Below are 20,934 nucleotides of genomic sequence, written 5' to 3' on the forward strand. Positions count from 1 at the left end.
TGTCAAGACAAAGGCTGAGTGGAATGAAGGACAGCCAGGTTTGGAAAGTTTCCGGACAAGAACTGCATTTACAACTTATCAATGCAGAGGGGAGAAACAGGCCCTCAATATAAACTCTATACTTAAAAAGACATAGATCTCACCTAAGACCGGCATGAGCAAAATTAACACAGCAGTAATCCAGTGCCACTTCAGACCCCCCCCATCCACAAGAAAGTAAAGTGGAAAAGAATAATTCTACATGGGCAACTCTGGAAGTTCATATACATCCAATGTTAGAGCTCAATATACGATATTTTAACCTCAAACGTCAACCCATTCAGTTATGGGGTACTCGGTAGACTGATACGCTCCTGCTTGCAACCACAGTGATCAAGAACACATATGTCACTCCGCTTGGACAGATAAAAGGATCTGGGAAGCTCTCACCATGCACGCACAATGCACTTTACAGTTTACACAGAACTTGAACATCCATAACCTCAGTATATTTTCATACAGCCTTTTAAGGAAAGTAAAGCAGGGCTTACTCCTCCCTCTGATAGGGCTGAGAAATGTTCGGCTCAGAGAAGAGATGCGACTTGCTCAATGTGTGTATGGCCAATACAAGGAGACCCCAGACCACAACTTAGATCAGCTGGATGATGGATGGTCAAGTTCTCTTCTGATCTCTCCACTCATTTCACCTCACGCAAGGGTTTGGTGTGGCAAAACGCATATCCACTGGCATTCTTGACCCTCCAGAGCTATTGTCCTTCTAATAATAATAACAAAAATGGAAATAATAATATCTGAGGTTTAGGAATTACTACCTACCCAAATCATCAACTTTTTGGAGTTTCTCAGTACAAAAAAACCCACCGAAATAATACAGGTTAGGATCACTTAATATAAATTTTTGATTTAAAAACACAGTGTTAACTATTGTAAAGCAAATCACAAGAATTTTGTTTTGAAAAAAGAGTTTCCTTTTTCATGGAAGTGAATAAGCATGCCCTGATCTATTATGAAGGTTCGAATCTTGCTATAGCACTAGGCTTGCTTGAAACACCCACCATCCATCCACACCCATCCAGCCATCCATTTACCCACCCACCCACCTGTCCACCCATCCACCCAGTCACCAACTACCTATTCGGTGTCTAGCCTCGGACAAGACCTCATCGCTCTTCTCTAGTGCTTGCATTTTGCATCTTTCCCAGGAGCAGGCTGGTCCGGCAGTTGTTTCTTGCTCGTGTAACCTGTGAGACTCAGATTCACATGCCACTTGGCTGTGGCCCACGGTGGCAGGGGGCCTTTGGCACTTCCATTCAAAGGACTGTAGATGTCAGGAACAAGCGCAGCCCACATGGTGCGTGTGCTAAAAGTACTTTCAAATAATTACTCATTTTACTTTGGACAAAATAACTGCAAAGCAATGAAAAGCTGAATGGAAGGGCTTTTGTTTGTGTAATGAGTATTTAGTCCACCAGTTTTCTTAAAATTAGGATTACATATGTTTAAGGCCTGCAATCAAAACGTTCACCGTACACAAAGCCAACTTGAGTCACCTGTACGATGACCAGCTGAGTAACTTTTGATTTTAAACCCAACCACCCATTGCCACCCTCCTTCTATTCCTTCAGTAAATATCATGCTTGTAAAGCTACAGAATGTTTGTACAACAACTACAGTATGTATTTGTCACCTGCTGCTTTTGTTCTGTTGGTGTACAGGCTTTTGTGTGTATACATTTGTGTTTGTGGGTGTGATTGTGTCTGTGTGTGCGCATGCACGCTCCTGCCCAGATCTTGAGGCATCCCTCAGTACCTCAAAACAAACCATGCGAAACACATGGTGATGGTTACAGGTGTCCCTGAGACGTACAAAGGCACAGAGCCCTCAGGACGGGGGAGACGGAGAGACCACGAAACCCCATTCTAACGTTCTGTTGTTCACACACATACGTACATACACAAACACACATACACGCCCCTTTCAGTGCATGACGAGCTCAACATCCGAATAGAACATAAGGCTCAGTTTTGAATTTGCTTATTATCCTGGGAATCCGGTGTGGGATTATACTTCTCAGTTAATTTTGCCGCATAGGCTCATTCTCTTTTACATACTGGGGATTACTTCAAAGCACAAATAGTTTGTTGATTGGTGGGACTAGAAAGAAGAGAGACAGCACTCGATAAAATAACCTAGCTAAGCACTAAGCCCCTGCTCTCAGGGGGACATACACAGCCGCGTCGTGGAAAGTACTGTGTGCCGGGCACCTGGCCGTGTAATCATGTGACTTCAGTTAACTCATCTGATGCCTCAATACTATGAAGTAGGGGTTACTGTCCTTGTTTTATAGATGAGGAAACTGACGCTCTGAGGGCTTGAGAAACTCGCCCCAGTCACATAGCTAGAGGCGATGGAGCTGCAGTTCAAATATGGCTCTACCCTCTACCCCTTTCCAAAGCCATTTTTCCCCCCACTATACCAAAGTTCTCAATTGTGGGTACATGGATTCCCCGGACGGTCCAGAGATGGCTTTCAGGAAGTCTAAGCGACTGTATACAAAATTGTTTGGGTGTATCCACTAGCAGATTTTTCTGGGGGGAGGAGCTAGAGATTTCATCAGCGCCTCAAAAAAGTCTAAGGACACACAAGACAGTGCACTACCATGATTTCATCCTAGTGCTTTACAGGACCTGGTGCAGATGGCAATACGTCCCCAGACCCATCCTAGATCTGCCCGCCAGCATGCACCTCGGCCTACTGTGGCCTCGCATAGCACTCTGGTAACCATGACATTTTACCTTGCTTTGTTGTTATTCGAATACATATCTTAATTGCCCTGCTAGAAGTAAGTTTCCTGAATGCAGGGCACGATCTTGTCCAACTCTGTCTCCCTCAAAGCCCCAGCACAGTCCTCTGCACGTAAGAGTTGCTTGTCAAAGGTCAAACGAGGTTGATTTAGTGACTGGTTTGTTACTTATCAAAACTGTTCTCACTTCTCTTCTTGGTCTTTGGTCATCCAATTCCCCTCACCCCCAAGCCTCACCTCCCTGAATCCTAGCCTGCTTTGCTGGCCAGTCTCAGGGCCTTCATCTTCAAGAAAGGCCTACACTTAAAATACACTTATATCTGTACTTCGTTATCACACAACTGAATATACTTGTTCTTGTGACTACTGTCTAATTGCCTCAAATATGCTACGGCCGCTTCCGTTCTTCAGAGGCTTCATTAACTTATTCAGCACATGTTTAATGAGCACCTACTCTTTGCCGGGAACTCTGACTGCAATTGGCAAAAATCCAGTCATCTCTTCTTCTAACATCTTCAGATCCCTGATAAAGATTGAAACTACATTATGCATGTAGATGTGCCCGATACATAATAAATGAACGAGTAAGTATCAACCTTACCCTGAGATTGCCTTTGTTCTTCATAATAGCTCAGAACAGGCTCGCTTTATTCCTTCCATCTTTAGAAACACTGATTTGCTCTGAAACTGGTATGCTTATTCAGAATTATAGGGTTTATTAAGCTTAAAAATACATTCTAATTAATTTATATAGTTAAAAAAGTAATCACCTTCATATTTATATTTGAAATCCAGAGCCACATAAACGGCACTGAGAATCTTCAAATAAGCTGCAGTCATTGCCTCCTTGCCTTGGGAATGGAGGTGTCAAAGCTGATAATTCAGGGACCTACAACCTTGGGATTTCACATACCCAGGAAGGGAGGAGAGCAGGGGTAATGACGGAAACTTATTTTAAGGAGAATCAGAACGAGAAAAAGCGGCGTGGGCTGTTCTAACGGAAATGCGTTTAGACTGGCAAGGTGAAGGGGTAGTGGAGCTTCCACTTGGCATCACTAACGTCTTAGCCGTCCAGGATGTTACCCAACCAACGGAAAAACCAAAGCCGTTCATCTGGGACATATTCTGTCCGTGGCCTTCTGTTTCTCAAGATTCTTCTTTTTCAAATAATACACAACTGAATAATTAAAGAGCCAATTGAAAATAAATATTAAGAGTTTTCCTAAAGCATGTTCTCAGGCATTTTTATCCCATTTAAATTTTAAAGGTAACTATATTGCCTACTGCCAAGAAACTTAACACTAATTATTGGAATAAATAACGCTGTACAGCTTAAACAGAGATGCAAAGACAAAAATGCCTAATGGCTTATTCAAAACAGGAAGCACAACGCTGTTCTTTCTAGCTTGAAGTGCTATATCCTCTTGATATATGAAGATGCAATTTTTTAAAAACTTCTCTTAGCGAAGCCTCTTTTTCCCTATGCCATTTGACTTTACTATAAGATTTTGCCATTAAAAAAATTAACAGTCGTCTTTCTCAGCAGTGATTAAGTACAATTTTTGTTTGTTTTATTACACAGTCTTTATGTGTATATTGTTAATATGGTTTGGAGAGAAATATATTTATGTCTACCTATGTAAAGCACATAAGGAATGATGTCGCAGTTAAAATCCACAAAGTAAATCTAATATTAATTTCGTTCTCAATTTATCCCCAACCCAATATGTATTTTAACATGCTAAAGCACTGCTACGTCACACATGGTGATTTTTAACAGCGATTTGGACTAATTCTATGTAAGAGCTGAAACAGTGAGGGAACAAACGTATAAAGTGCCTTTTTTGGTTCTGCCTGTGTAGAAAACATTGGCATTCAATCTTTCAATCTTCCCGAACTCTAAAGTCTAATTTCAGGACGATTCAATAACACACTGCAGCTGCAATTTCATTTCGTTTCTTCCCAGAAGGTGAAATGAACATATTTATGTGTTAGGGATGCCTTTTCCTTCATAAGTCAAAATTTAGAAGAAGCTAGATGTTGTTTCTTCCCTATGGCTAATATATCTGCTGGAGTGCCCGAACTAAGGAACTTGTATCTGTAACTCTGAGTTGTGAAAAGTGGCCAAGTGCCACGTTGCACTTGATTATTTTTGATGCAAGCGCTCGCACATGAAGGTTTCACCTGTGGCTTTTAAGGACTTTCCCATTCCTGGGTGAGAAATGTGCAGCCTAATAGCCGACTAATGCATTTCTATTAAGCCAGCTGGACTTACTGGCTTTGCAGAGTCCTTCCATCATCAAGAACGTCTAATTCTATAACTTGTACAGCTGTTCTTTAAGATGCTGATTGCTTTGTTCTTTTAACTTAATGTACTGAGCTACCAGTCTAGAGTTCAGGCTCAGCTCTATAACTTAGTCATGGTGAGGCCTTTGGTGAGGTCTCCTGGCATCTGGCTTCCATGTTGTTCACTGCAAACAGTGAGGCTCTCAGCTCCCAACCTCTCTGTGTTTAGAATAATTTCAAAATAAGAAAGTATAGAGAAGTTACAGAGAGAATTTCAAACAGTTGAGAACAGGAGTGGGTAAGTAAGGTAAATATATTATTATGATTAATTCTCCTATCATTGAAAAACACCATTTGAATCCTAGAAACTATGGAGTGCAAATTCTAGTTTGCACTAGTTTCAATTAGTTTAGTTTGCACTAGTTTCAATTAGTTTCAATTCTAATCCTTTCTTCTGCCTCCACACCAGAAATTCATCACCTTAACTGAATGGCAATCAACATGTCCACCAAACAAAGGCAAGGAAGTAGAGCTGAACAGTTTTCCAGGTAACAATTTATATAGAGGGTCAGTCATCATAACCCTACAGCAAGTCTACCAAAAACAAAAGATGTGCTTTGTCACTAAAGATGGTACCTCGGGGCGGCGGCGGGGGGGTGGGGGTGGGTGGGGGGGGTGGGGGGGTGGGGATGGTGGTGTGGAATGGAAAGTTAACCACAGCTCTCCATTGTAAGCAGGTGCCCTGTGTAGACAGCTTGAGTCTAAAGAAAAAAAAAATCGGGGAAGATCATAGCAAAGTCCACAGCTATCACTACAAGAGAAATGCAACTGGTAATGTGTTCATTTGACTTCCAAAAATTACAAAATACAAAACATGATTTAATATACTCCATAACTTATAGGAAATTTCATTTCCACTTCTATGATTTCTAAGAAAGTATTCAGCATATTTTCCCATGTTCTCTAAAGTACTAATAAAATCTTTCTGAGTTAACACATTAATTTTAAGTGGTGAATCAAAAAAGGCCATTTATAGGAAATAAATCCTTCATTGGAGCATAAGAAAATAATCATGATTTTTCATACAAAGCTTTGCAGAAGCACTGTGCGAACATTAATCAAATATCATGACATTCAAAGCCTATAATATCATGACAGCATGACAATAAAAGAGATAAAAGAAAGAAACTTATCTGCTTTGTGAAGACTTGGGTGTCAAAGAAAAGAATCTTGGGTAATGGTGTCACCAGCCAGAAACCTCAGAGTCGTTTTAGATCCTCTCCGCGGGCTTCCTCTCAATGGCCCATCTAATTAATCACCGAATCTCATCTAATCAACCTTAAAAATCTACCTCAAAATCGGCCCTAATTCAAACTGCTAGCATTTCTGGCCTGGAATATTTCAACAGCCTGCTCAGTACTCTTTCTGCCTCAAACCTTACCAGCCCTATGACGACATCAACTCCCTTTCCCCTACTCTCCTGCCAATCCCCCCATCCCCCCACCCCCACCCCCACCCCGCCAACGTGACTTTTCTACAACATCATCTGCTGTACTCACAGCATTAAAAGTCTCCTCCTGGGCTTCCCTGGTGGCGCAGTGGTTGAGAGTCCGCCTGCCGATGCAGGGGACACGGGTTCGTGACCCGGTCCGGGAGGATCCCACATGCCACGGAGCGGCTGGGCCCGTGAGCCATGGCCGCTGAGCCTGCGCGTCCGGAGCCCGTGCTCCGCAACGGGAGAGGCCACAACAGTGAGAGGCCCGCGTATCGCAAAAAAAAAAAAAAAAAAAAAAAAAAAAAAAAAAAAAAAAGGGGGGGGGGGGTCTCCTCCTCGGGACTTCCCCGGTGACGCAGTGGTTAAGAATCCGCCTGCCACTGCAGCGGACACGGGTTCGAGCCCTGGTCCGGGAAGATCCCACATGCCGCGGAGCAATTCAGGCCCTCTGCACAACTACTGAGCCTGCGCTCTAGAGCCCACGTGCCACGACTACTGAAGCCCGCGCGCCTAGAGCCCGTGCTCTGCAACAAAAGAAACCACCGCGGGCTTCCCTGGTGGCGCAGTGGTTGGGAGTCCGCCTGCCACTGCAGGGGACGCGGGTTTGTGCCCCGGTCTGGGAGGATCCCACATGCCGCGGAGCGGCTGGGCCCGTGAGACATGGCCGCTGAGTCTGCGCTCCGCAACGGGAGGGGCCACAGCGCTGAGAGGCCCGCGTACCGCAAAAAAAAAGAAAAAAAAAAAGAAACCACCGCAATGAGTAGCCCCCGCTCGCCGCAACGTAAGAGTAGCCCCCGCTCGCCGCAACTAGAGGGAGCCCGCGCGCAGCAACGAAGATCCAGCGCAGCCAAAATTAAAGAGATCAATTAATTAATTTTAAAAAGTCTCCTCCTAACTCCCCAAACACAACTGATTCTTTTGTGTCTCATGAATCCCAGGAGTCAACGGGCTCACTTACAACTTGATGTGGCTTTACATGGTAGAGTGCCTATACGGCCACTTCTTCACCAAGAAAACTTCTAATCACACTTCAAGAGCTAGCACTCAAGTTACTACTTCCTTCAAGAAGCTTTTCTGAACATTTCAGACACCCTTCATCATTCTCTCAGTTCCCACAGAATAGTGAACAACCATCTATTACATTTCACTGTGATTTTTCTGCTTTTGTGTCCACATGCCCTGACTTAAGCTACTTAAGATCAGGCAACATGTCTTCATTATCTCAGTCTTCCAGCTCCTAGCACAGTGGGTGCTCAATAAAAGTTTGTTGAATGAATAAATAAAGTCAATCAATAAAAGAAGATATGAGATACACGGTCTCTTCTAATGGATCTTTCCAACAATGCATATGATAATATTTTCAGATTTAAATCATCCCAATTCATGATATCAGACTCAATGTGAACAACTCAAAATGTTACACTGTTGTTTATACGTTTGGCCTTGGGCCAGATGTTGCACTCAAATATCCAACAAAACTATTTCCTTTGAGATTAATTTTAGGTGGATTGTGGATTCAGACTTAACTCTCTGATGTGGGTCCTTTTTGCCTGGGAAGGCATGTTAGATCTTCCCATCTCCCCAGTGATCCGAAGGCCACATTTGTTCAAGTAAATAGAGTAGAGCTGCAGAGAGATAGTTTGGGTGTCTCAGTACAAAGGAGAGACCAACTGGTGAGACTCCACTCAGGGTGAGCATCTTGATTTCATTTCCAGCAGGTGCCTGGGAGGGCATTTCTGGATGTCTCTTGGGAAGCCGGCTTCCCCAGTAAGTTTACATCAAGACCTGGAAGAACAGGGGATGCTGAAAGGCAGAGGAAGGTCAAAGAATAGGTTTGCTCTAAAACCAGGGTCATCTCCTTAACCAGCTTCAGGAGTCATCAGTCCCACTGTAGAGTCTATGTGAATGGTGACCCCTGGAACTGCAAGATGGCAGCCACTTCTCCCATCAGCAACCTATTTAATGAAATTGCAATATAGTTGTAGCATTCTTCAATGGTACATACTTTAAGCAGTGAGCTATCACTGCTTACATCATAAAAAGCACAGCCCTTGAAACTCCAACCAACTGCCAAGGCTTTACACAGTCCATTTCATTTCGACATCCTTTTTTTCCATCAACCCACGCATTTCAACTTGAAGCTTCAGCTCAACCTCATCTCACCTTTAAAACCTCAACAAAATAGATCCTTTCTCCTATCACTCTTTCATTCTAAGTCACCTCAGAACCTAGTACTGCCGTGGAGGCTGGGCAAAAGCTTCATGAAGTACCAAGAAAGGCATCATTCTCTAGCCTTCTCCTCCCAGAATTCCACTGCTTTCGCAGGTTCCCCCAGAGAGACACACGGACAACGGCACAGGCGTATGTACACATGCATACACAAACACCCCACACGCCGGCTATGAAGAGCCTATAGGGGCTTCCACAGACCATCAGCCCTTTCACCCCACTTAACCCAAAGTCACAGTCTATGCCAGAGGACATGCTATTCCTAGAATCTTAGAAATCCCTTCCACCCCACACCCAAGTCAAATACACACTTTTGTCCTCCCAGTCCAGAATCCTAATTGGGTTTAGACTAGGTTCTTCTCCCTCGATAAAATGATAGGACCAGAAACTAACACAACATTGTAAAGCAACTATACTCCAATTTTTTTAAAAAAATGTCCCTACAGGGACTCCCACAAAAAAAAAAAAAAGATAGGACCAGCTTCCTTTTACTGGTTATCTCTGAGATCATCTCTTTGCATCTGTGATTCTGAGCCCAGACCGAGCACGTAAATGGTCCCCTGTTCCTAGGAGCTTAGGCACTCCAATTCTAAGAAAGCAAAAGAGAAAATGACCTTCACCCCATGAGTCACTAAGGAAAGAGAACCCTCCTGGGCAGAGACGTGATTTGTGGTGTGAAGACTATTTCTAATCCTGGGTACCAAGCCTTCTTATCCATCTGCCTGCAGGCCTGGAGGAGCCTCTCCCCCACCGGCCAGCTCTACCTTCACCACCAGCACCTTTCCTGACCCAGGATTCTGCTCTCTGCAGGTTGTAGAGCTGACCTTCCTCCCCTCTCTTCTCAAAGCCATCTTCCTATTGATGACAGGTAGAGCAAGCCAATGGTTTTTGCTGTCTGAAGCTTTGTCTAGATCTAGCCCAGGGGTCAGCACACTGTTTTGCAAGTCAAATGCAGCCAACGGCCTGTTTTGGTATGGCTCACAGGCTAAGAATGGTTTCTACACTGTAAGATGGTTGAAAGAAATCAAAAGAATATTTTGTGAAACATGGAAATAGGGGATATTTGAGTTTTGGTATTCACATATAAAATTGTATTGGCATACAGCCATGCCCCTTCATTTACGTATTGTCTATGGCTGTTCCCATGCTACAGTGACAGAGTTGAGGATTTGCCAGACTGTGTGTCCCACAAAGCTGAAAATATTTACTTCATGGAAAAAATTGCCCACCTAAGCTCCAGTTCATAATCAAGTCAACTGCATTAACAAATTCTTTTTTCTCTATTACTTAATTAGGAAGAAACATTATAGCTACTATCTAAAGGATTTTTAAAAATCACTTCTCCACAACTGTATTTAACAGTTTATCCACAGTCAAAGTGAAGAGCTTAAAGAGAAGTTAGCTCAGAACCTTTGCGGACTAAACCTGAATTCAGTTCTGAGGTGCAGAAGCCCACCTCCCTCTTGTGGACTGGCTTGGGTTTTTCATAATGAACACTACCGGCCTCCCTCCATTCCCAGTCTGGGATGTGCGAAGAAATGACACTTCTCGTAGTGGGTTGACTCGTGTCCCCCCAAAACTCATATCTACCTAGAACCTCAGAATGTAACTCTTTGGAAATATGGTCTTTGCAGATGTAACTAGTTAAGGATCTAGAAATGAAATCATCTTGGATGTAGAGTGAGCCCTAAATCCAATTACTGATGTCCTTTTAAGAAGAGGAGAGGATACAGAGAGACAAACAGAGGAGAAGGCCACGTGAAGACGAACGCAGAGAGTGGAGTGATGGGTCTACAAGCCAAGTAATGCCTGGGGCCACCAGAAGCTAGAAGAGGCCAGGAAGAATCCTGTTCTAGAGCCTTCGGAGGGAGCTCAGCCCTGCCAATACCTTTTTGGATTTCTAGCCTCCGTAACTGTGAGAGAATAAATTTCTGGTGTTTAAGCCACCCAGTTTATGATACTTTGTTATGGCCGTCTATGGAAAACAAATATATCTCCCATTTCCAGACCCTGGTAAAGTTTTCAAAGAACTTTCACAGCTACTTAGTTCACGGATTCTCACAGTGATTTTCTGAGTAGGCAGTCGATGGATTCCCTGCATTCTTTTGCTAAGGTACAGGGAGACTCACCCATTCAGCATCTACGGATAAAAGCCAGGGACCCTTCCTGCTCCTTGCTAAGTACTCTTGAAATTTGATGATCTGTAAGTTTTTTCTATTACTATACTTGGGGGGCTCAAACATTTGAGAGACTTCTTACTCCTTCTATAACAATTAATTACATGCCCGCTTTTAACTGACCCCTCATTCACACCTAACGTTTATCTAGAGGATGGCTGTGTTTCAGCCACAGAAATCCAGCTTTTACCTCTGTTGTCTGATCATTCTGCTAAAGTCATGCTACCAAATAGACAAAAACTCAGAAACTTCATGAACCAAGAAGACGTCCTCTAACAAGTTGTGTCATATGTTACTCATTTAGGAATATTGCAAAAACACTACTTCTCACCATATTTGTAAATGAAAAACACATGAGTGTAACCTGTAATACCATAGGAAAAACTGCTCTTTTGGTAGGTTTGGCCCCTGACTTTTGAAATATGAACCCATCAGGGGAATTTCAACTTACGCTGGATTCAGCTCATTATTCTCTTGCCCCTTACATGCCAGTAGAGAAGGTAATTTTAGAAAATTGAATTTCCATGGCATCATGGAAATGGCACTGATGACCTGGGTTCTAGTCCCAGCATTGCCATTTGCTGGCTGGGTGACTTTAGGCAAGTAACCCTTGGTCTCTCCCAGACTACATTTCTGCATCTGTGGAACGAGAATGCTAATAATCCCAGGCCCCGTGAGAATCAAATCAAAATAAGATGGCTGGGGATTTGGGGGAAATGGGGAGATATTGGTCAAGGGGTACAAAGTTTCCGTTATGCAGGATGAATACGTTCTGGAGACCTAATATACAGCGTGGTGGCTATAGTTAATGATACCATACTCTACGCTTGAAATTTGCTAAGAGGGTAGATTTTGTGTTGTCACCACACACACAATCGTTAGCGTGATTGTGGAGGTTATTTCACAGTGTTTATGTGTATCAAAACATCAAGGTGTACAACATCTAGCTGTACACCTTGAACATATACAATTGTTATTTGTCAATTACACCTCAATAAAGCTGGAAAAAAATAAGATGATGTATATGAAAGCAACTGTAAACCATAAGTGTAAAGGTAATAGGTTTTTGTTATTGTCACCTATATTATAAACTCTATTCGGTAACCAAAGCATAGCACTTTTTAAAAAGATAGTCAATTAAAGATCGTTTGCTTTCACGTCAATTAAAAAAAATACTTAAGAGACTTACAACAGCCATAAAGAGTTCTATAACTCCTTTCTAAAGCCCTTCGCATTCACTGTTTGGCTTGAATCAATATGGTTATCTACCCGTCAATTTTTCTTATTCTTTAGCACAGAATGTGAACAGTCTGTTTTTTACGACTGGCTCAGAATGTACTAAGCTAATCGATATATCCAGTGATAACAGGATGATTTGGAACACACGTAACAAAAGCTTATCGCTTTACTGCATACTGAATCTGTCAAAATATTTTCCTAGAAGTCATGTGAAAACAGAAGTTCTCCATCTTTCATTATGTTAGTGGGTGGTGACGAAAGGATTAGGACACTATTTCCTGAGTTCACAGCTTGGTGTCTTTCAGTGAAATGCAGCCTATAGCTGTTTATGTTTCTTTAAAAAATGAGCTGAAATATAATAATACTCCACACCGAATTGGTATCCAATCCCAAAAGAAGATCCAATTCTAGTTTGCCCATATTGGCCAAGTCTTCAAAATTCCCCAACTGTTCTGAAGGTTGGGACTGAGAGGTGGGCAGACAAGGCTCACACACTCCAGGCTGTCAAGGCCCACACTCTTGGAGGGAGGCAACAGCTGAAGGACCTTTACAAACAAGGTGGGTTTGGGCTTAACCACAAAGGAGAAGCACGCCCTCAGAGTTTTACTGCTGGAAGAAACCTCACTGATGAGCTAATCTGAATTCCCCATCTAACGAGAGGCCTAGAGAGGTAAACTCACTCTCTCAAGTTCAGGCAGCAAGTCCAGGCCAGAAGTGAAACCCACATCTCAGGAGACCTTGTTCAAACTGTACTTTGTAATATACCGCACATCCCCTCACAGAGGATTACTAAAGTGATGAATAAATTGCAATGTTTTAAAATCTATCCTTATTAATGATGATTTTAATTGGCATAGTATAAAAATTAAAGGTTTCCTTTCAGAATAAGAATAAATCAATCTTTCCAACCAAAAAAAAAAAGAAAAGTGTTAAAAGTGACACGGGATTTAAAAGCACAGAGCACCAAGACTGTTGCACTGAAACCAAACAGTCTAATTAATTTAAAAAAATGGAATGTTGAAATAGCTGACATGGTTCCAGGATGTTGATGGCTGAATCACTTACATACAGCCTTAGAAAAGAAATATGTATGCTAAAGAAGAGGACTTGAGGAGATGAGAGGGGGAAATAAAAAAAGACCCAGGCATTTGCACAATCTTTACTAGGCCAAAGTTGAGCTCTCTTCCCGAGTTTGACTAGAGGAAATGGAGGGAGAGGGGCTAAGGAAGGACAGGGGAGGAGAGCGTCGTTTGCAACAACCATTTCAGCACTGCTCTAGAAAGAGCCTTGGGAAAGCAGGCGGAGGAAAACCGATGCCTACAGAGCAAGAAATGAGATGTGCTTTCGGGTAAGGGAATAGAGAACGCAGGAGCTCAGAAATTACTGCTTGAGTCGGTGACAGGGATTGGCCTGAGAGTTCCTAGGCCACCACCCATGAAGCCCCTGGGACAGTGGGGTTTCAAGTTCAGCATCACAATCTGGATACCACATCACCTAGGCATTCAAGACACTTAAGTCTCTGGCTTTTTGAGCCCCAGCTCACTTTGGTCCGATAAACCCTCAGTCACAGACAAACCGGCCTATGCTCAGAATATACCTTGTATGTTCTTATCTCCCTTTTTTGTACCTGACAGTCTCTCCACCCATCACTAATTTGCACGCACGTGAATGGTCCTGCCCTGCAGATCCCTCTTCACCTATTGTGATTCCACCCAGTATTCAAGATCAAGTTCAAAATCTATCTTACTGGGCTTCCCTGGTGGCGCAGTGGTTGAGAGTCCGCCTGCCGATGCAGGGGACACGCGTTCGTGCCCCGGTCCGGGAGGATCCCACATGCCACGGAGCAGCTGGGCCCGTGAGCCATGGCCGCTGAGCCTGCGCGTCCGGAGCCTGTGCTCCGCAACGGGAGAGGCCACAACGGTGAGAGGCCCGCGTACCGCAAAAGAAAAAAAATCGATCTTACTCTGTAAATAAGTTCACTTGTACCATCTTTTTAGATTCCCCTTATAAGTGATGTTATATGATATTTGTCTTTTTCTGTCTGACTTCACTAAACAGAGACAGACTCACAGACTTCGAAAACAAACTTATGGTTACCAAAGGGGAAAGGTGTGGAGGGAGGGATAAGTTAGGAGTTTGGGATTAACATGTACACACTACTATATATAAAACAGATAATCAACAAGGACCTACTGTATAGCACATGGAACTCTACTCAGTAGTCTGTAATAACCTATATGGGAAAGAATCTAAAAAAGAATGGATATATGTATAACTGAACCACTTTGCTGTACACCTGAAACTAACACAACATTGTAAATCAACTGTCCCCCAATATAAAATAAAAATTAAATTAAAGAATCTATCTTGCATTCTGTCTCCGTGAAACCTTCTGGGGTTACAGCTATGCGTCACTTTCTGGTGAGACACCCTTATGATTGTGACGGTGGTCTCAGCCGCCCCTCCCCAAGACACCTTTTTTTAATCAGCGAAATATGACAACCTTAAATAAATCCCCTCCCAGCATCTCGGACCTCTCCATCACAAAGAATGTGAGGCTCCAAGTTCTACTGGCATTACTGACGATGCTTTTCAGATGCTCGGCGAAGGCTACTTCATTCAGCTTAGAGAGACACTAAAGTTGCTGGGGGGCGGAGGGCAAAGGAAGAGGGGTGGTGAGGAAAATGAATTTTAATCCCAATGAGACCAAGCAATTGGAAGAGTTAGTCAAAAAGCACAAAGAAAAAAGCAACTACTATGCAATGGACTGGCAGAGAACATACAAAGCTTTCTGGATCCTACACTTCTATGGGATACATCTTAAGGTCAAGGTCTCTGCTGGCACCCTTGAAAGTGTGAGGCCTTTCCAAGGTTTCTCCATTCATTCCCAGCGAGGTGGGGATTGAAGGTGAGAGCCTTAGACTGAATACTATTTTATTTCCATAAGAATGGGCAAAAAAAGAAATTCACGACGTACATCAAGTGAAAAATGCTTAGCATGGGTTGCGTGCAGCAGCTGGACGGCCTTCCGTTCTTGGAAGGATCTGCCTCTACGGTTTCTGTGTAGCTGCCCGGGTGCTTCCAGCACATGAATGTTAAGTTCCCACCCTTCTCTGCAGTTCTCACACAAGGGACCTGAGCTTCCTATCCACGTTTAATAAATAAAGCTAATTACAGCCACAGCGTTCACTGCATAGGATATAAAACAAGGCAGGCACAGTCACGAATGCGAGGAATAACTTTCAGCTGGCGGACAAAGCGAGCCACTAACATGAGCTAAAGCCAAATCCCATCATTCCTTCAGTTCCGTTCAACTTTTCGAAGAGGCTCCTAATTTCGAGGCAACTGGAACCTCAGATAGTCTTAGGTCACAGCCAAGAGCACCTTGGAAAGCAAATGACCCTTTATGGTGATGACACTCCACACATTCATACTGTACTTATGGAAGCTTATTGGAGTGAAAGCTTATTGGATGGAAACGCTGAATACATATATGAATGATGGGATTTGGCTTTAGCTCATCTTAGTGGCTCCCTTTGTCCGCCAGCTGAAAGTTAGTGCTGCATTCGTGACTGTGCCTGCCTTGTTTTATACCCTATGCAGTGAACACTGCGGCTGTAATTAGCTTTATTTATTGTACGTGGATAGGAAGCTCAGGTCCCTTGTGTGAGAACTGCAGAGAACGGTGGGAACTTAACATTCGTGAGCTGGGTGCACTCGGGCAGCTACACAGAAACCGTAGAGGCAGATTTTTTTTATCCTAATGAAAAAATAAGCAAAAACATCTGTAATGAAATCATGTATAAAGCTGCATTTATTAACAAATTCGTTTCCTAATGAAACACCATCTGCAAGCAACCCTCAGTTTCCACTTGATATAAATAGGTCTTTTACTGTTTTCAGATGCAGTTCACAGAGAAGTCTTCTAAGCGCAACTGCAGAACACATCAGTCTTTTGTTTGTTTGTTTGTTTGTTTCCTGGAAAGATAGTGAGTTAAGCTTTTAAACAAATCATTTGTTTAAAAAGCGTGCTTCCATTGAAAAGCCGACCTTTGGCAAGAAAGCTGGATTTTATTAGTATCCTTTTTAGTTAGTATTTATTAGTATCCTTATTATCGGTACAGAAATTCTAAGGAGCAAGGCAAGTTTCAAGGATGGGAAATAATTAAAATGTCTCCACTACGTACACAAGTGTAGACACAGAAACAAATAAGGGCACACACACACACATGCACATTTCATTCCAATAATAAATAGTTTATGATCTCTCAACTCACTAATATCTTCATATCTGCTTATTCGTGTATCTTACAACGTGTCTTTTTCCTGGTCATTCAACCCCCCACTCGGCCCAAATACACTTCATGAACACACATCAGCCTCCTGTCACTTGAGTCAGGGAAAGAGCTGGGAAAGCTCAAAGAAATCCTATGACTGCTCTGTGGACGAGCCTTTTCAGTAATAACTCAAAATAATGCTACCACTCATTGTAGATGGTTACTTTGACCAGGGACCCAGAACCCCAGGCCTGGAACTCTTGGCGCCAGGGACTGGGGCTGAATTCTAATGCTAAGTGCTTTTGGAAAGTACATCAAGATTTAATAGGGTGAATGTCCAGACTCGGTCAGAGTTTCAGCCACATCAATTCCATTAGGTTCAAAGTTCCATAAGGCCCCACCCTGTCTGTACTTCCGCTCACGTTTTAATCTTCTAAGTTCTCTCTTAGGCTGGCTAACTTCTCATTCCCTTTCCGCTTATTTTTGGTTTTCACATTGCCCTTGAAACCTGTATATTACTCTCCTGACCTTAGGGCCCTAAGCTTCTCTCTACCCCTCCTTCAAATCCTTCCTTGACACCTATATTTTAAAATAAGTACTTTCTTCATTGATCTCTTATCATGACTTCATTGCATCCGACCCATTTTTCAGACAAGGCTCTACCGAAGTCTGTTTGTACCGTCACTAAAGGCTGCGTACACATAGGCTGCTCCGTGGGGCACCATCACCAGAGCTGATGACAGCTCAGACTCTCTTTGGAAATGTACCTCTCATTGCTGTGCCCGAGCACTGAGTGAAAGCATGGAGTCGGTTCTGAATCTGGGCCAGCCATGTTGAGAATGTATGAGAGAGAGGATTACAGTGGAGTGGATCTCAGTGGGTCTGTGAGCTGTCACTCTGCCAATGAGGTGTTGATACAGGATAACAGACTTCTTGATGGGCCAATGCTATTTCCAGACCAGTCCTGAGTAACAGCACTGCCGTGTAAAGAAAGAAGAGCAGAAGAGACCAGGGCGAGAGACGGGGCAAGAATGATGTCCCACCTCCCACTAGGCTCCCCCTCTTTCAAAGTAGGTTGCTTTCTGGCTTTTAAGTATCACACTCCTGTATTAAGTCATCAGGTGGAAATTAGGATTTAGGATTTCCAAATGACCATGCAGGACAAGAATAGAGTAAGACACAGGCAGACAGAGTACAATTAAGGAAATAGAACTGAGACTGGATCTTCTAGCAATTGTTTACCTTTGTTCGTGTTATTTGATTAACATTATGGCTTAGGAAATGTAATCAAGTAACGATTTTTGAAGTTCATTCATTCGACAAACATTTATTGAGTATCTACTATGTGCCAGGCGATTGCTAGGCACTTGGGATACAGAGAAGAACGAGACATTCCTTGCTCTCAGGGAGCTCACAGTCTAATAGAGGAGACAGACACATAAACGAGTAACTACCATACAATGACGTCAGTGCCAGCCAAGGTGTATATAAGGCGCTCGGCAAGCCCAGAGAAAGGACTTTGTCATTAAGCCTCGTGGAATCAGGGAAGCTTTCATGGAGAAAAGTGACAACCAGGTAGACTTGAAGGAGAAACAGGACTTCACCAGGAAGACGAAGGAGGGTAGGGAGAGACATTCTAGGCTGAGGAGACAGCAGGCACAAAAGCAAGGAAGCGTGACAAAGCAGGACATGACGGGGAACCCCAGGTAGCTCCGCGGGGCTGAGATCTCATCTGCATGTGAAGAAGTCGTGAAGTATGAGGTCGGGAAGGGAGTATGAAATCAGAGAGTGAAGAGCTTTGTATGTGGGACTAAGAAATTTGGACTGTTTCCTGGAGGCAATGAGAAGGCATTGAAGAATCCAAAGCAGAGAGTGACATGGTCAGATCTGCCCACTGGATCGGCCTGGATGGAAGATGGTTTGAAAGAGAGGTGAGCCTAGAGGGAGGGACACCAGACAGGAGGCGGCCCAGGCAAGAGATGCTCACGGGCGCTTCGAAGGCGGTGAGGGTGAAGAGGTGACAGACTGGAGAGATACTTGGGAGGAAGCTTGACGAGACCTGATGATTGATGATGATACCAACGGCAAAACCGCCTGAGAAATGAAATAATACTCAAAACATGCATTGAGCAAATCCAAACCAAGGGCCCCCGTCCTCCCTTCCTTGGTGTTCCCATCGTCCTCTGAAATCAGCACATCTGCTGAGTGTGAATAAAAGAAGACCTGTAGGGTACATGTGGTCAGACTTCTCTAATTCAGACACCACTAACTCGGACTCTGCAATAGTTCAGACAGACTGTCTGTGAGTCCTATCGAGTAAGAATTTCAACCTACTTTCTTCCTCCGTGTCTTTTCAAGCCTTCAGTCACCAGTGAAAGCAGTGGTTTCTTCTGCAGTCAGGCGCTTGAGGTGCAGTAGACAGCCGCTTACATGGTGGCACCTGAGAGGCACCCACTATATGCCCCCCACCCAGGGGCCACAAGGCCTGAGATCCAATCGTTAGCGATTCATTCCTTTGGGAGAGGCTTTGGCCCCTCTGGACTTCTCTTTTATAAGGCAATGCTTTTGGCTTTGACAGAAGGGATCAAGGTAGTACAAGAGGGTTAGGTAGGCATCTGTAGAAGAAGGTGATGCAGAAGGAAAGATTGAGGGACACGGAAGATAATGTCAAGATCTTGCCAAGGAACAGCCCTGCAAGCGCTCAAGAAACTACGATTCTTAAGGAATGCCTTCCACTTCCGGTTCCAGCAAATCACACTTGTACATCCTCGTACCTTAAGGAACTTCTGTGTTTTATGTTTATGATACGCTATCAGTTACTGAAGGCCTAGGGTGACTCACAGTCTTTTCATGTACCTCATCCTGCTTAGGACCAATGAAAATCTCCAATGTGATTGATTTGTACAGAATATTACTACAAATGCATTCTCTGAAACTATTTTATAACTCCAACTTTTCACTCGCTCAGACTGACCTCGCCTTTTGTCATTCCAAATTACGGAGATTTAACTGTATTTGCAGAGTGTTAATCGGTCAAGTCACAAGTGACAGGAGATCAAGACTCAGACTCTGACCTTGAAGAGTCTCGTCTACAGCTCAAGAAGGTACGAAACAAAACAAAAAGAAACAGAACAAAACTTTAAAAATTACTTACTTCACTTGTTTGGAGAATGGTGAACTTTGGCAGTTTAGTCTTTGAACTGGGTGCACTGGGTTTGCCATCCAAGAGTGACCCAAATGACAGATTCCCAAAGCTGTTCTCGAATTCAATTGAAGGTTTCAGCGTGGGAGAGATGTCCGGGGCTTGGTCCTGGCCATCCATGGGTCTGACATATGCGGTTGGTTTTTGCTGCCCCACGCTCGTTTTGCAGTAAACCCCTGGTGGGAAGTTTTGAACCACAAGGCCACTGCTGGGAGCTAATAAAGAAGAGGCAACTAGGGGAGACCCAGGCGCCTGCAGTGTGAATTCAGATTCTTCTGGTGAGCTGGACTGAAAGATTTCTTTGAACGTATCCCCTCCACCGGACTTGAGGTTACCGTCTTCCTTTGCAGATGGGTTTGACTCTTCAGCTGCTCCAACTTGAGGCTGTTCAGCTGGGTAGACAAAGAAGTCTTCCAGTCTGGCAGGGGGCTGGTCCTGTGTTGGGGGCTGCGTTTTGTTGGGCTGACTGCCAGCCTGGCTGGCCGGTACCATGCTAGTGTTCTGACTGTCTCGTGGCCAGTCAGGTTTTGACTTCCGGTTGCTGTGTATGAGAGTTGAATTCAGTATCACAACCGAAGGTGGAGGCATCGGTGCCGAGGAGTGAGTGCTATCCTGATGAGGTGGGATCATTCGGTTCTTTTGTTCTGGAAAAAAGCTTGGTTCGTTTTTGTTGATGGGAGTCTGGGGCACGGAATTCTTTGGGATTCCCACTAGATGATTCTGATTAGAATGGTTAGTTAACAAATCCTTCATTTCATCATAGTTTCCCAGCGTGTTCTGGACTCGGTTGGCAAGTGCATCACCTTTGTTTGTCTAAAATAACAAAAAGATGGGGGTGGGAGGAGAGAGAATGAATAGGTTTGTGTTTCCTAATGTTAATGTTTCATACAGATGCCCTAAGTAGACTAGCATATAGGGTTCTTTAAAATTCTCATGCTGCCACATAATTTCATACATTTCATGTGCTATGTAAGAGAAAAAAATCAATAACACTGTTGAAAGAGCCTCTTGGAATGAGCTGTGTGATTAATGTCTGTATACTCCCTGGCCTGTTCTTACTTAAACACGCTCATTGGGAGAAAGTTTTAAATTACGTTGCTTACGAATTTCATTAGCGAAATAACTTAATTTAGGTCCAATGAGTTGAACTGTACATTCTACACTGTGATTAACAACTTCCGCTTACTGATCATTGGAATTATAATAGAATGTTCGACTTATGTCTG

The 20,934-nt window shown here is 43.5% G+C and overlaps 1 protein-coding gene across 1 annotated transcript in view; it reads right to left on the reverse strand.

The window, feature by feature from the left end:
- Positions 1 to 20,515, reverse strand: part of AFF2 (ALF transcription elongation factor 2) — a 323,837-nt gene extending 303,322 nt beyond the window's left edge. The window contains exon 1 of the mRNA XM_073799704.1: positions 19,661 to 20,515. Coding sequence (XP_073655805.1) covers positions 19,661 to 20,461 — 801 coding nt within the window. The 5' untranslated portion in view covers positions 20,462 to 20,515. The remainder of the gene's footprint in view (positions 1 to 19,660) is intronic.
- Between the last annotated feature and the right edge of the window lie 419 nt (positions 20,516 to 20,934).

Source organism: Tursiops truncatus, chromosome X (genome assembly GCF_011762595.2).
Source record: "Tursiops truncatus isolate mTurTru1 chromosome X, mTurTru1.mat.Y, whole genome shotgun sequence".
Classification (NCBI taxonomy): Eukaryota; Metazoa; Chordata; class Mammalia; order Artiodactyla; family Delphinidae; genus Tursiops; species Tursiops truncatus.